General features: G+C 46.5%; 1 protein-coding gene across 1 annotated transcript in view; it reads right to left on the reverse strand.

The window, feature by feature from the left end:
• Positions 1-14,817, reverse strand: part of LOC128704618 (uncharacterized) — a 60,481-nt gene extending 45,664 nt beyond the window's left edge. Inside the window, exons 1-5 of the mRNA XM_070079662.1 lie at positions 14,703-14,817; positions 12,465-12,552; positions 11,341-11,461; positions 5,393-5,636; positions 3,558-3,667 (exon numbers count right to left, since the gene is read on the reverse strand). Coding sequence (XP_069935763.1) covers positions 3,558-3,667; positions 5,393-5,636; positions 11,341-11,461; positions 12,465-12,552; positions 14,703-14,817 — 678 coding nt within the window. The remainder of the gene's footprint in view (positions 1-3,557; positions 3,668-5,392; positions 5,637-11,340; positions 11,462-12,464; positions 12,553-14,702) is intronic.
• Positions 14,818-15,132: the final 315 nt, after the last annotated feature.

Genomic DNA, 15,132 nt, shown 5'->3' on the forward strand with positions numbered 1-15,132 from the left:
TTCACTGCTGGGCCACAGTCTCCTGTGTTATGTTCACTGCTGGGCCACTGCCTCCTGTGTTATGTTCACTGCTGGGTTACAGTCTCCTGTGTTATGTTCACCGCTGGGCCACAGTCTCATGTGTTATGTTCACTGCTGGGCCACTGCCTCCTGTGTTACGTTCACTGCTGGGCCACAGTCTCCTGTGTTACGTTCACTGCTGGGCCACAGTCTCCTGTGTTACGTTCACTGCTGGGCCACTGCCTCCTGTGTTACGTTCACTGCTGGGCCACTGCCTCCTGTGTTACGTTCACTGCTGGGCCACTGCCTCCTGTGTTACGTTCACTGCTGGGCCACAGTCTCCTGTGTTACGTTCACTGCTGGGCCACAGTCTCCTGTGTTACGTTCACTGCTGGGTCACTGCCTCCTGTGTTACGTTCACTGCTGGGCCACAGTCTCCTGTGTTACGTTCACTGCTGGGCCACTGCCTCCTGTGTTACGTTCACTGCTGGGCCACTGCCTCCTGTGTTACGTTCACTGCTGGGTCACAGTCTCCTGTGTTACGTTCACTGCTGGGCCACTGCCTCCTGTGTTACGTTCACTGCTGGGCCACAGTCTCCTGTGTTACATTCACTGCTGGGCCACTGCCTCCTGTGTTACGTTCACTGCTGGGCCACTGCCTCCTATGTTACGTTCACTGCTGGGCCACTGCCTCCTGTGTTACGTTCACTGCTGGGCCACTGCCTCCTATGTTACGTTCACTGCTGGGCCACTGCCTCCTATGTTACGTTCACTGCTGGGCCACTGCCTCCTGTGTTACGTTCACTGCTGGGTCACAGTCTCCTGTGTTACGTTCACTGCTGGGCCACTGCCTCCTTTGTTACGTTCACTGCTGGGCCACTGTCTCCTGTGTTACGTTCACTGCTGGGCCACAGTCTCCTGTGTTACGCTCACTGCTGGGCCACTGTGTTACTCCTATGTTACGTTCACTGCTGGGCCACTGCCTCCTGTGTTACGTTCACTGCTGGGCCACTGCCTCCTATGTTACGTTCACTGCTGGGCCACTGCCTCCTATGTTACGTTCACTGCTGGGCCACTGCCTCCTGTGTTACGTTCACTGCTGGGCCACAGTCTCCTGTGTTACGTTCACTGCTGGGTCACAGTCTCCTGTGTTACGTTCACTGCTGGGCCACAGTCTCCTGTGTTACGTTCACTGCTGGGTCACAGTCTCCTGTGTTACGTTCACTGCTGGGCCACAGTCTCCTGTGTTACGTTCACTGCTGGGCCACAGTCTCCTGTGTTACGTTCACTGCTGGGCCACAGTCTCCTGTGTTACGTTCACTGCTGGGTCACAGTCTCCTGTGTTGCGTTCACTGCTGGGCCACAGCCTCCTGTGTTACGTTCACTGCTGGGCCACAGCCTCCTGTGTTACGTTCACTGCTGGGTCACAGTCTCCTGTGTTACGTTCACTGCTGGGCCACAGTCTCCTGTGTTACGTTCACTGCTGGGCCACAGTCTCCTGTGTTACGTTCACTGCTGGGCCACAGTCTCCTGTGTTACGTTCACTGCTGGGCCACAGTCTCCTGTGTTACGTTCATTGCTGGGTCACAGTCTCCTGTGTTACGTTCACTGCTGGGCCACAGTCTCCTGTGTTACGTTCACTGCTGGGCCACTGCCTCCTGTGTTACGTTCACTGCTGAGCCACTGCCTCCTGTGTTACGTTCACTGCTGGGCCACTGCCTCCTGTGTTACGTTCACTGCTGGGCCACAGTCTCCTGTGTTACGTTCACTGCTGGACCACTGCCTCCTGTGTTACGTTCACTGCTGGGTCACAGTCTCCTGTGTTACGTTCACTGCTGGGCCACAGTTTCCTGTGTTACGTTCACTGCTGGGCCACAGTCTCCTGTGTTACGTTCACTGCTGGGTCACAGTCTCCTGTGTTACGTTCACTGCTGGACCACAGCCTCCTGTGTTACGTTCACTGCTGGGCCACAGTCTCCTGTGTTACGTTCAATGCTGGGTCAGTCTCCTGTGTTACGTTCACTGCTGGGCCACAGTCTCCTGTGTTACGTTCACTGCTGGGTCACAGTCTCCTGTGTTACGTTCACTGCTGGGCCACAGTCTCCTGTGTTACGTTCCCTGCTGGATCACAGTCTCCTGTGTTACGTTCACTGCTGGGCCACAGTCTCCTGTGTTACGTTCACTGCTGGGTCACAGTCTCCTGTGTTACGTTCACTGCTGGGTCACAGTCTCCTGTGTTACGTTCACTGCTGGGTCACAACCCAGTAAGATCAACTACTACACCCACCTCCTCTCCCAGACTGTACAAATAGGCTGGTAGGCTGGGTACTAGTGCTGCACCTGCCCAGGGGTGCCTCATACCAGTGCTGCACCTGCCCAGGGGTGCCTCATACCAGTGCTGCACCTGTCCTGGGGTGCCCCATACAGAAGTTTAGTGGAGGTGGTTCACCCAGGTGGTGAGTGGTCCAGTGTTGGTATCTACTTCTCTAGTGTTGAACGGAAAGTAGATTTGAGGCAGTGGAATGTCATTGCCAGACAGTTGTCCAGTCACTGTCCTCAGGACAGTGACTGGAACTGACTGTTTACTCAGCCGAGAGCCCAACAGAAGACAGGAGATGACAAGAGGATAATATAGCACTAGAGAAGACAAGACTATAATAGAAGACAATAGAGGATAATAGAAGACAATAGAGGATAATAGAAGACAATAGAGGATAATAGAAGACAATAGAGGATAATAGAAGACAATAGAGGATAATAGAAGACAATAGAGGATAATAGAAGACAATAGAGGATAATAGAAGACAATAGAGGATAATAGAAGACAATAGAGGATAATAGAAGACAGCCAACCCAGTTACAAGACTACATATACTCATTAATTATGAGTTAATAGGTATGATACTGTTGTTAACTTAAAGAGAGTCAGGCCAATCACTAGAGCCTGACTTTCTATACCATACACATGCAAATAATGGCGTCAACTCTCTCCTATTTGTCTACTTTCACCCATATTCTCATACATTATTAATGTCTTTTTCTGATCCAAGTCAACTCTTTTGAACAATATCAAATAATTGGTCTTAAATATCATAGTTTACCCTTTAAGACTAGTTTTCTGTTATTTTGAGACAGAAAACGCAGTATATTTAATGGGTATCTTTTGTATTTCAGGGAACTTGAGAAGACTTGAAATTAGTAACCTAGGACTTATTTCTACTCAGATCCATTGGATCAGAGAGGGGCGAAACGTTGAGCATGTTTCCTTAAACTTTCTGCTCCAGTTTACTTAGTAGTAAGTAGGTATCTGGGTGTTAGTCACCTTACACCTGCTGTCAATATTCACCTAGCAGTTAGTAGGTACCTGAGTGTTAGTTACCTTACGCCTACTATCACTGTTCACCTAGCAGTAAATAGGTACCTGGGTGTTAGTCACCTTACACCTGCTGTCACTGTTCACCTAGCAATAAGTAGGTATCTACCAGAATAACAAAAAAAGCCACAAACAGTGACATATTTCCACTGTGGTCGTCAACAGAGTACACAAAACACTCTACCTGAATAATATGCTGAGGAAGGTCGTAATCATAGGTGTTAAAGTTGGGGTCGTCTTGACTTGGTTGTCGTACAATAATGGCACCATACACACCATCACCTCTCTGCAGCCCTGTGTATACACCATACCTCATACATTCACTGTATACTTGTCCTCCTGTCAAGATTATTTATGTAGTGTGATTGTTGGTAAATCCAGTTGATAAAGATCAATATTGCATAGCAGGTAGGAAGGTCTCTCCTCCCGTCCCAGTAAAACCAGAAGTCTCCCAGTCTCAGTAAAACCAGAAGTCTCCCAGTCTCAGTAAAACCAGAAGTCCCCCAGTCCCAGTAAAACCAGAAGTCCCCCAGTCCCAGTAAAACCAGAAGTCCCCCAGTCCCAGTAAAGCCAGAAGTCCCCCAGTCTCAGTAAAGCCAGAAGTCCCCCAGTCCCAGTAAAGCCAGAAGTCCTCCAGTCCCAGTCAAACCAGAAGTCCCCCAGTCCCAGTAAAACCAGAAGTCCCCCAGTCTCAGTAAAACCAGAAGTCCCCCAGTCCCAGTAAAACCAGAAGTCCCCCAGTCCCAGTAAAACCAGAAGTCCCCCAGTCCCAGTAAAACCAGAAGTCCCCTAGTCCCAGTAAAACCAGAAGTCCCCCAGTCCCAGTAAAACCAGAAGCCTCCCAGTCCCAGTAAAACCAGAAGTCCCCCAGTCCCAGTAAAACCAGAAGTCCCCTAGTCCCAGTAAAACCAGAAGTCCCCAGTCTCAGTAAAACCAGAAGTCCCCCAGTCCCAGTAAAACCAGAAGTCCCCCAGTCTCAGTAAAACCAGAAGTCCCCCAGTCCCAGTAAAACCAGAAGTCCCCTAGTCCCAGTAAAACCAGAAGTCTCCCAGTCCCAGTAAAACCAGAAGTCTTCCAGTCCCAGTAAAACCAGAAGTCCCCCAGTCCCAGTAAAACCAGAAGTCCCCCAGTCTCAGTAAAACCAGAAGTCTCCCAGTCCCAGTAAAACCAGAAGTCCCCCAGTCCCAGTAAAACCAGAAGTCCCCCAGTCTCAGTAAAACCAGAAGTCTCCCAGTCCCAGTAAAACCAGAAGTCCCCCAGTCCCAGTAAAACCAGAAGTCCCCCAGTCTCAGTAAAACCAGAAGTCTCCCAGTCCCAGTAAAACCAGAAGTCCCCCAGTCCCAGTAAAACCAGAAGTCCCCCAGTCCCAGTAAAACCAGAAGTCCCCCAGTCCCAGTAAAACCAGAAGTCCCCCAGTCCCAGTAAAACCAGAAGTCCCCCAGTCCCAGTAAAACCAGAAGTCCCCCAGTCCCAGTAAAACCAGAAGTCCCCCAGTCCCAGTAAAACCAGAAGTCCCCCAGTCCCAGTAAAACCAGAAGTCCCCCGGTCTCAGTAAAACCAGAAGTCCCCCAGTCCCAGTAAAACCAGAAGTCCCCCAGTCCCAGTAAAACCAGAAGTCCCCCAGTCACAGTAAAACCAGAAGTCCCCCAGTCCCAGTAAAGCCAGAAGTCCCCCAGTCCCAGTAAAACCAGAAGTCCCCCAGTCCCAGTAAGTGATATTTGGAGGCAGTTCTTACATCCTTTATGTACATAGTTGCTCTCTTATTGAAGTCAGTTTACCTGGAGTTTACCTGGAGTTTACCTGGGTAAACTCCAGGTAAACTCCAGGTAAACTGATTTGAATATAAGAATATTTAGGAGAGCTTAATTCTATAATATTATTACTAATAATTATTTCATTATTATAAGTATTGAGTTAGTGTTAAATTTAACATACATGTTCCATACGTGTGTGTGTACTTACCTAATTTTGGTTGCAGGGGTTGATTCACAGCTCCTGGCACCGTGTAAAACTACTTACCTACGTGAGAATGGTAGTAGTAGGTACCCGCGTCAGGTACACGGAAGGAGTACCTGAAGTAGGCACCAGGGAGTATGGGACACTGTGTCAGGTTAGGGACACCATCCATGAAGGGAGTACCAGGAGTGCCATGGCCACGGAAGGACTTGACACCTCTCATGGTGACACCGTGCCAGTGTATCGTCAGTACCTCGTCCTCAAAGGAATTCTTAACGTCGACCACAACACGGTCACCCAGACACACCTGTAAGGTCAGGTATCATGCTAACACACCTGTATGTAAGGTCAGGTATTATGCTGACACACCTGTAAGGTCAGGTATCATGCTAACACACCTGTATGTAAGGTCAGGTATTATGCTGACACACCTGTAAGGTCAGGTATCATGCTAATACACCTGTATGTAAGGTCAGGTATTATGCTGACACACCTGTAAGGTCAGGTATCATGCTAACACATCTGTATGTAAGGTCAGGTATTATGCTGACACACCTGTAAGGTCAGGTATCATGCTAACACATCTGTATGTAAGATCAGGTATTATGCTGACACACCTGTAAGGTCAGGTATCATGCTAACACACCTGTATGTAAGGTCAGGTATTATGCTGACACACCTGTAAGGTCAGGTATCATGCTAACACACCTGTATGTAAGGTCAGGTATTATGCTGATACACCTGTAAGGTCAGGTATTATGCTGATACACCTGTAAGGTCAGGTATCATGCTGACACACACCTGTCTGTAAGGTCAGGTATCATGCTGACACACCTGTAAGGTCAGATATCATGCTAACACACACCTGTAAGGTCAGGTATCATGCTAACACACACCTGTAAGGTCAGATATCATGCTGACACACACCTGTAAGGTCAGGTATCATGCTAACACACATCTGTAAGGTCAGGTATCATGCTAACACACACCTGTAAGGTCAGATATCATGCTAACACACACCTGTAAGGTCAGGTATCATGCTAACACACCTGTAAGGTCAGATATCATGCTGACACACACCTGTAAGGTCAGATATCATGCTAACACACACCTGTAAGGTCAGGTATCATGCTAACACACACCTGTAAGGTCAGGTATCATGCTACCACACACCTGTAAGGTCAGGTATCATGCTAACACACACCTGTAAGGTCAGGTATCATGCTACCACACACTTGTAAGGTCAGGTATCATGCTAACACACACCTGTAAGGTCAGGTATCATGCTAACACACACCTGTAAGGTCAGGTATCATGCTAACACACACCTGTAAGGTCAGGTATCATGCTAACACACCTGTAAGGTCAGATATCATGCTAACACACACCTGTAAGGTCAGGTATCATGCTAACACACACCTGTAAGGTCAGATATCATGCTGACACACACCTGTAAGGTCAAATATCATTCTAACACACACCTGTAAGGTCAGGTATCATGCTAACACACCTGTAAGGTCAGGTATCATGCTAACACACACCTGTAAGGTCAGGTATCATTCTAACACACACCTGTAAGGTCAGATATCATGCTAACACACCTGTAAGGTCAGGTATCATGCTAACACACACCTGTAAGGTCAGGTATCATGCTAACACACCTGTAAGGTCAGGTATCATGCTAACACACACCTGTAAGGTCAGGTATCATGCTAACACACACCTGTAAGGTCAGGTATCATGCTAACACACCTGTAAGGTCAGGTATCATGCTAACACACCTGTAAGGTCAGGTATCATGCTAACACACACCTGTAAGGTCAGGTATCATGCTAACACACACCTGTAAGGTCAGGTATCATGCTAACACACACCTGTAAGGTCAGGTATCATGCTAACACACACCTGTAAGGTCAGGTATCATGCTACCACACACCTGTAAGGTCAGGTATCATGCTAACACACACCTGTAAGGTCAGGTATCATGCTACCACACACCTGTAAGGTCAGGTATCATGCTAACACACACCTGTAAGGTCAGGTATCATGCTACCACACACCTGTAAGGTCAGGTATCATGCTAACACGCACCTGTAAGGTCAGGTATCATGCTACCACACACCTGTAAGGTCAGGTATCATGCTAACACACCTGTAAGGTCAGGTATCATGCTAACACACACCTGTAAGGTCAGGTATCATGCTAACACACACCTGTAAGGTCAGGTATCATGCTAACACACACCTGTAAGGTCAGGTATCATGCTAACACACCTGTAAGGTCAGGTATCATGCTGACACACACCTGTAAAGTCAGGTATCATGCTAACACACACCTGTAAGGTCAGGTATCATGCTGACACACACCTGTAAGGTCAGGTATCATGCTAACACACACCTGTAAGGTCAGGTATCATGCTAACACACACCTGTAAGATCAGGTATCATGCTAACACACACCTGTAAGGTCAGGTATCATGCTGACACACACCTATAAGGTCAGGTATCATGCTAACACACACCTGTAAGGTCAGGTATCATGCTAACACACACCTGTAAGGTCAGGTATCATGCTAACACACACCTGTAAGGTCAGGTATCATGCTACCACACACCTGTAAGGTCAGGTATCATGCTAACACACACCTGTAAGGTCAGGTATCATGCTAACACACACCTGTAAGGTCAGGTATCATGCTAACACACACCTGTAAGGTCAGGTATGATGCTGACACCCACCTGTAAGGTCAGGTATCATGCTAACACACACCTGTAAGGTCAGGTATGATGCTGACACACACCTGTAAGGTCAGGTATCATGCTAACACACACCTGTAAGGTGAGGTATCATGCTAACACACCTGTAAGGTCAGGTATCATGCTGACACACACCTGTAAGGTCAGGTATCATGCTAACACACACCTGTAAGGTCAGGTATCATGCTAACACACACCTGTAAGGTCAGGTATCATGCTAACACACACCTGTAAGGTCAGGTATCACGTTATTCTTAACTAATTAGATATGACATGACCTTCTCATACAATAATACACACAGCAAGCCTCTCATACAATAATACACAATAAGCATCAAAGTGGCCCGCTGGCCCGCTGGCCCGCTGGCCCGCTGGCCCGCTGGCCCGCTGGCCCGCTGGCCCGCTGGCCCGCTGGCCCGCTGGCCCGCTGGCCTAAAGGGGGCCGTCGGGCAACTGTAGGGCAAATTTCCGCGCGCGCTCACCCAAAAATCGAAAAATTATGGAAATTGAGTTATATATACCGAAAAATAGCTCAACTCTCTGGCAACACAATGGTGCCAGAATGAATGTTCTACGACGTTTGTACGAGAATTTATAGTCATTTATATCAGGTATGGTGACGGTGATGTTGGTAGCCAGTCTGCTCACGACCCATATATTTTTTGGAGTTTTTTCCTTGTTTTTTATCGCTTTTTCTTGCATTATTGTTTCTAATATAATAACTGACTATTTGGCATCATAAAACAGTAGGTGGAGCTTATACGTAGACTTAGTGCCAACCTGGCACCATCTGGGAACACTGGGCACTGTTCCCGCTCCAGAGAGTGCCAGGAGAAATCACTTCATTATTACGCTTATATCAGCTTATATATCAACTCTACGGCTTATTTGTCTATCAGAATTGATCTAATATGATATAATAAACAGTATAAATAACATACAAACATGTTATATACTCTAGACTGAGTAAAATACGCCATAATATGGCGAGAGATTATCGGGAATATTTCGATATTATTGAGTTACTCCTCTAAATGTCGTATTCTTTGGTCTCTGAGTAAGAGAAAACGGTGTTTTGAAGAGGATAACTGCACTAGAACATCAGTTTACTAAGAAATACACCCAAACAAACGCGATTTTCGCGATTTTTTTTTTTTTTTTATGAGACGGGGGCCGGCCGGCATTCCCGGCCAATATCTCGCAAGTAACTTATTCACCTAAAGTACAAAGTGCTTCCTTTATTACTTAATTAAATGGAATAATATTCACAGAAATTGTAGAATAATGATTTCTCTTATTTCCACCGATGATTTTTTGGAAATATTCCAAATACTTCGGGAGTTATGTGGGAGTAAAGGGCAGATTTTTTTGCAATATTCCAGAAATTAACAAACTTTATTTTTTTGTGAAATAACGATAAGTTTATTTAGAGAAAAGGACTCGCCGAAAATAAGTACAAGCATTGTTCTCTGGGCACCAAGTGTCCACACAACCTTACGTAGTCCCATATAAGAGAAAATTGGGGCACAAGGGCATTTTCAGTAAATCAGTCTTTTCTCAGTTGTTGTTTGAGGTATATTTTTGATAAATATTTTCAGGAAAGAGTGAAAACACTTTGTCTTGTGTACCAAAACTGGAGGAAATCGGACGGTAAACAAAAGAGTTAAAATTTTGCCCGACAGCCCCCTGAAGCTCCCGCTTCACACACCGGGGTCGCGGGTTCGACTCCCGGCGGGTGGAAAACATTTCGACACGTTTCCTTACACCTATTGTCCTGTTCACCTAGCAGTAAGTAGGTACCTGGGTGTTAGTGGACTGGTGTGGGTGGCATCCTGGGTGTTAGTGGACTGGTGTGGGTGGCATCCTGGGTGTTAGTGGACTGGTATGGGTCACATCCTGGGTGTTAGTGGACTGGTGTGGGTCACATCCTGGGTGTTAGTGGACTGGTGTGGGTCACATCCTGGGTGTTAGTGGACTGGTGTGGGTCACATCCTGGGTGTTAGTGGACTGGTGTGGGTCGCATCCTGGGTGTTAGTGGACTGGTGTGGGTGGCATCCTGGGTGTTAGTGGATGCTAGTGGACTGGTGTGGGTGGCATCATGGGTGTTAGTGGACTGGTGTGGGTGGCATCCTGGGTGTTAGTGGACTGGTGTGGGTGGCATCCTGGGTGTTAGTGGACTGGTGTGGGTGGCATCCTGGGTGTTAGTGGACTGGTGTGGGTCACATCCTGGGTGTTAGTGGACTGGTGTGGGTCACATCCTGGGTGTTAGTGGACTGGTGTGGGTCGCATCCTGGGTGTTAGTGAACTGGTGTGGGTGGCATCCTGGGTGTTAGTGGACTGGTGTGGGTGGCATCCTGGGTGTTAGTGGACTGGTGTGGGTCACATCCTGGGGGACCTGGGTGTTAGTGGACTGGTGTGGGTCACATCCTGGGTGTTAGTGGACTGGTGTGGGTCACATTCTGGGTGTTAGTGGACTGGTGTGGGTGGCATCCTGGGTGTTAGTGGACTGATGTGGGTCGCCTCCTGGGTGTTACACAATGGAAATAAGTTAGACAGTCCTCGATGACGCACTGACTTTCTTGGGTTATCCTGGGTGGCTAACCCTCCGGGGTTAAAAATCCGAACGAAATCTTATCTTATCTTATCTTAACGTTATTAATACAAGCCTCTTACGTTCTACGTTATTATAAATGTTATGAATTACAACATTAAATCCTGTAGGTGACAGAGAGAACAGGTAATGTTATATGTGCCACAGCAGTGCCACAGCAGTGTCACAGCAGTGCCACAGCAGTGCCACAGCAGTGTCACAGCAGTGTCACAGCAGTGCCACAGCAGTGCCACAGCAGTGCCACAGCAGTGCCACAGCAGTGTCACAGCAGTGTCACAGCAGTGTCACAGCAGTGTCACAGCAGTGTCACAGCAGTGCCACAGCAGTGTCACAGCAGTGTCACAGCAGTGCCACAGCAGTGTCACAGCAGTGTCACAGCAGTGTCACAGCAGTGTCACAGCAGTGTCACAGCAGTGCCACAACAGTGCCACAACAGTGCCACAACAGTGTCACAACATTGCCACAACAGTACCACAACAGTGCCACAACAGTGCCACAACAGTGTCACAACAGTGTCACAACATTGCCACAACATTGCCACAACAGTACCACAACAGTACCACAACAGTGCCACAACAGTACCACAACAGTGTCACAACATTGCCACAACATTGCCACAACAGTGCCACAGCAGTGTTACTCACCTGTATAGTTGGTCCAGGCAATTGCTTGTTGATCACCAGGATGCGACGTCTCACACCGTCACCAGGAACACACTGAGGTCTCTCACAATCCGTTACGTTCCTGGGACAGTCGTAACACGCCCTGTCGTAACATATACAGTATCAGTTTACTTCATGACATAATAATAGGGAAGCAGTAAGCCCGTAAGGGCCTTACAGCGCCTGGGGAATAAGATGTAATCAATTTCTTAAGAATTAGAGCAAATATTGTGGTTGTAACAATCCACAGGACTCACAGTACTATGGTTGCAACAATCCACAGGACTCACAATACTGGGATTGCAACAATCCACAGGACTCACAATACTATGGTTGCTACAATCCACAGGACTCACAATACTATGGTTGCTACAATCCACAGGACTCACAATACTATGGTTGCTACAATCCACAGGACTCACAATACTATGGTTGCAACAATCCACAGGACTCACAATATTATGGTTGCAACAATCCACAGGACTCACAATACTATGGTTGCAACAATCCACAGGACTCACAATACTATGGTTGCAACAATCCACAGGACTCACAATACTATGGTTGCAACAATCCACAGGACTCACAATACTATGGTTGCAACAATCCACAGGACTCACAATACTATGGTTGCTACAATCCAGAGGACTCACAGTACTGTGGTTGTAACAATCCACAGGACTCACAGTACTGTGGTTGCAACAATCCACAGGACTCACAATACTGTGGTTCCAGGCAAGAAGTTTAGGTTCCAGGCAAGAAGTTTAGGTTTCAGGCAAGAAGTTTAGGTTCCAGGCAAGAAGTTTAGGTTCCAGGCAAGAAGTTTAGGTTCCAGGCAAGAAGTTTAGGTTCCAGGCAAGAAGTTTAGGTTCCAGGCAAGAAGTTTAGGTTCCAGGCAAGAAGTTTAGGTTCCAGGCAAGAAGTTTAGGTTTCAGGCAAGAAGTTTAGGTTCCAGGCAAGAAGTTTAGGTTCCAGGCAAGAAGTTTAGGTTCCAGGCAAGAAGTTTAGGTTCCAGGCAAGAAGTATAGGTTCCAAGGTGAAATGTTCGTCCAACTTTGATCGTCCTGTACAATAAATCTTCAAGAACAACAGAATAAAGGTCTGACCTGGACAGCGTCTGGTAGTCCTGAACATCGAAGTGGAAGTAGCAGGTCTGTGTGTGTCCAGGTACACATTTCCTGTAGCATGTTTTACCTGTCAAAAATACAACGAAAAATACACAATTGAAATCGAAATATATTACGTTTGTAAGCTAATGCATTACTCACATCACAACTAATTTAACATCTTCATTATGCAGCTCATACCCATCCTGTGGGCGGTAGTCAGAAGATTACAGAGGTACATAATGGGTCCAGGGTCTATATCTCAACATGACCGAGGTACATAATGGGCTCAGGGACTGTACCTCAACATTACCGAGGTACATAATGGGTCCAGGGACTGTACCTCAACATTAGAGAGGTACATAATGGGTCCAGGGACTGTACCTCAACATTAGAGAGGTACATAATGGGTCCAGGGACTGTACCTCAACATTAGAGAGGTACATAATGGGTCCAATGACTGTACCTCAACATTACAGAGGTACATAATGAGTCCAGGGACTGTACCTCAACGTTACAGAGGTACATAATGGCTCCAGAGACTGTACCTTAACATTACAGAGGTACATAATGGGTCCAGGGACTGTACCTCAACATTACAGAGGTACATAATGGGTCCAGGGACTGTACCTCAACATTACAGAGGTACATAATGGGCTCAGGGACTGTACCTCAACATTACCGAGGTACATAATGGGTCCAGGGACTGTACCTCAACATTACAGAGGTACATAATGGGTCCAGGGACTGTACCTCAACATTACAGAGGTACATAATGGGTCCAGGGACTGTACCTCAACATTACAGAGGTACATAATGGCTCCAGGGACTGTACCTCAACATTCCAGAGGTACATAATGGCTCCAGGGACTGGACCCCAAAGTTATGATAGCTGAACTGGTTACAAAAGTACTGTGAACTCCAGGCAGATCTGGTCACAATCAGAAGGAGTTTGTCAGCACCAGCGAGCACCGCAAGCACTATACATTACCATATAAATGACAGGGTTACATAAACACAGGAATTGCTGTAACCTTGAAATAACAAAGCAGAGCGGCCGTCTAGTCCCATTGTCAGTCATTTTGTCAATCACAAAATACTTTAATGTAACATTTCGCTAGAATTCACTTACAGAATTACTTTTGTAGGAAAAATTATATACATTATCGTCTTCTAGACAGTATGAATATAGCTGTGTGGTACAATATAGCTATATCAATAATAACACTGCGACTAGCCAAGGACTCAAACCCGTGCTGCTTTCACCCGCCTCATGGTGAGGGAAAACACACGAAGCTCTAACCCACAGGACCACAAGAATCACGCTGTCCACAGGACCATGCAATCCTACAAGAATGACGCACCCAGCCAAGCTGGGTGTGTTACCGTCATCCGAGGACATACAGTGGTGTGGGTGCCTCTGATTGCGTGGTCCTGTGGGTTAGAGCGTCCAGTGTTTTTGCTGACCATGAGGCGGGCCAAAGCAGCATGGGTTCGAGTCCTTGGCTAGTCGCAGTGTTGTTATTGATCAATACCACTCGTTCGTGGTTACAATAATATATATATATATATATATATATATATATATATATATATATATATATATATATATATATATATATATATATATACGTAGTTGGACGAATCTTATTGTAGTCAGGTGGTCCTGTGGTTAACGCACTGGCCTGGAGTGTCACGGCTCACTTATAATGGTTCCAACCCCATCTGTACTGTAGTGTGTGTCTGAAAGTCCTGAGAATGACTGAAGAAAGTACAGTGTTGTAACTATTGTGTGTGTGTGTGTGTGTGTGTGTGTGTGTGTGTGTGTGTGTGTGTGTGTGTGTGTGTGTGTGTGTGTGTGTGTGCGTAACGATACCAGATATAATTGCTAGAGATGTCAGGTAGTGATATCATTTTGTAATATTACATATTTAGGCCTACTGGCCTATGCTAGACAGATCTAACTCACATCTATTCTTGTACATGTCGAAGCTGTGTTTTAATGGTATCCAACGTTCTTACTTCAGTTATTTTACTCGGGAATTATCAAATTATCGGGTTTCTAAATTATTTATCCACATCCTGGTGAATAATACAAAGCCCCAGTGGGTTAATAAGCCACACAGACTGGCTTTTCAAATATTATTTCTGAGAGAGCACCAGATTTATCTTCGACTGATCCCCTCAAACTTTTCCTGATGTTCATTATTCTTCTTCGTATGGGACTGATGAAGTCACCTAGCTGTTGCATACGTGTCAAATTGATCTCAGAACATCTGTATTCAACTTGTACAATCATTCCCGATGGAGTCATCACACCACAATCATCAATCTTCACAATCACCTGCATCATTGCGGCCTCAGTATTCGCTGATCACTGGAGAGTTAGGCACAACACAGCTTATATTTTGTTGTGGCAATGTTTCGCTCTCCAGGAAGCTTGATAAAAGCTCCTGGAGAGCGAAACGTTGCCACAATAAAATATCGTATTAGTACCACTTGTGTCCTTTTACGTAATAAGCGATACCTCGGGTTACGAACTTATTTACCTCCAGAAGGCCGTTCGAGTGCCGTTACCGAACGAATTTGTTCCCGTAAGAAATAATGTAAATCGGATCCCCGAAAATAGACTTTACATAATTGCTCGCATTCTGAGGTGTTCGTAACC

The sequence above is a fragment of the Cherax quadricarinatus genome, chromosome 100 (assembly GCF_038502225.1).
Source record: "Cherax quadricarinatus isolate ZL_2023a chromosome 100, ASM3850222v1, whole genome shotgun sequence".
Taxonomy (NCBI): Eukaryota; Metazoa; Arthropoda; class Malacostraca; order Decapoda; family Parastacidae; genus Cherax; species Cherax quadricarinatus.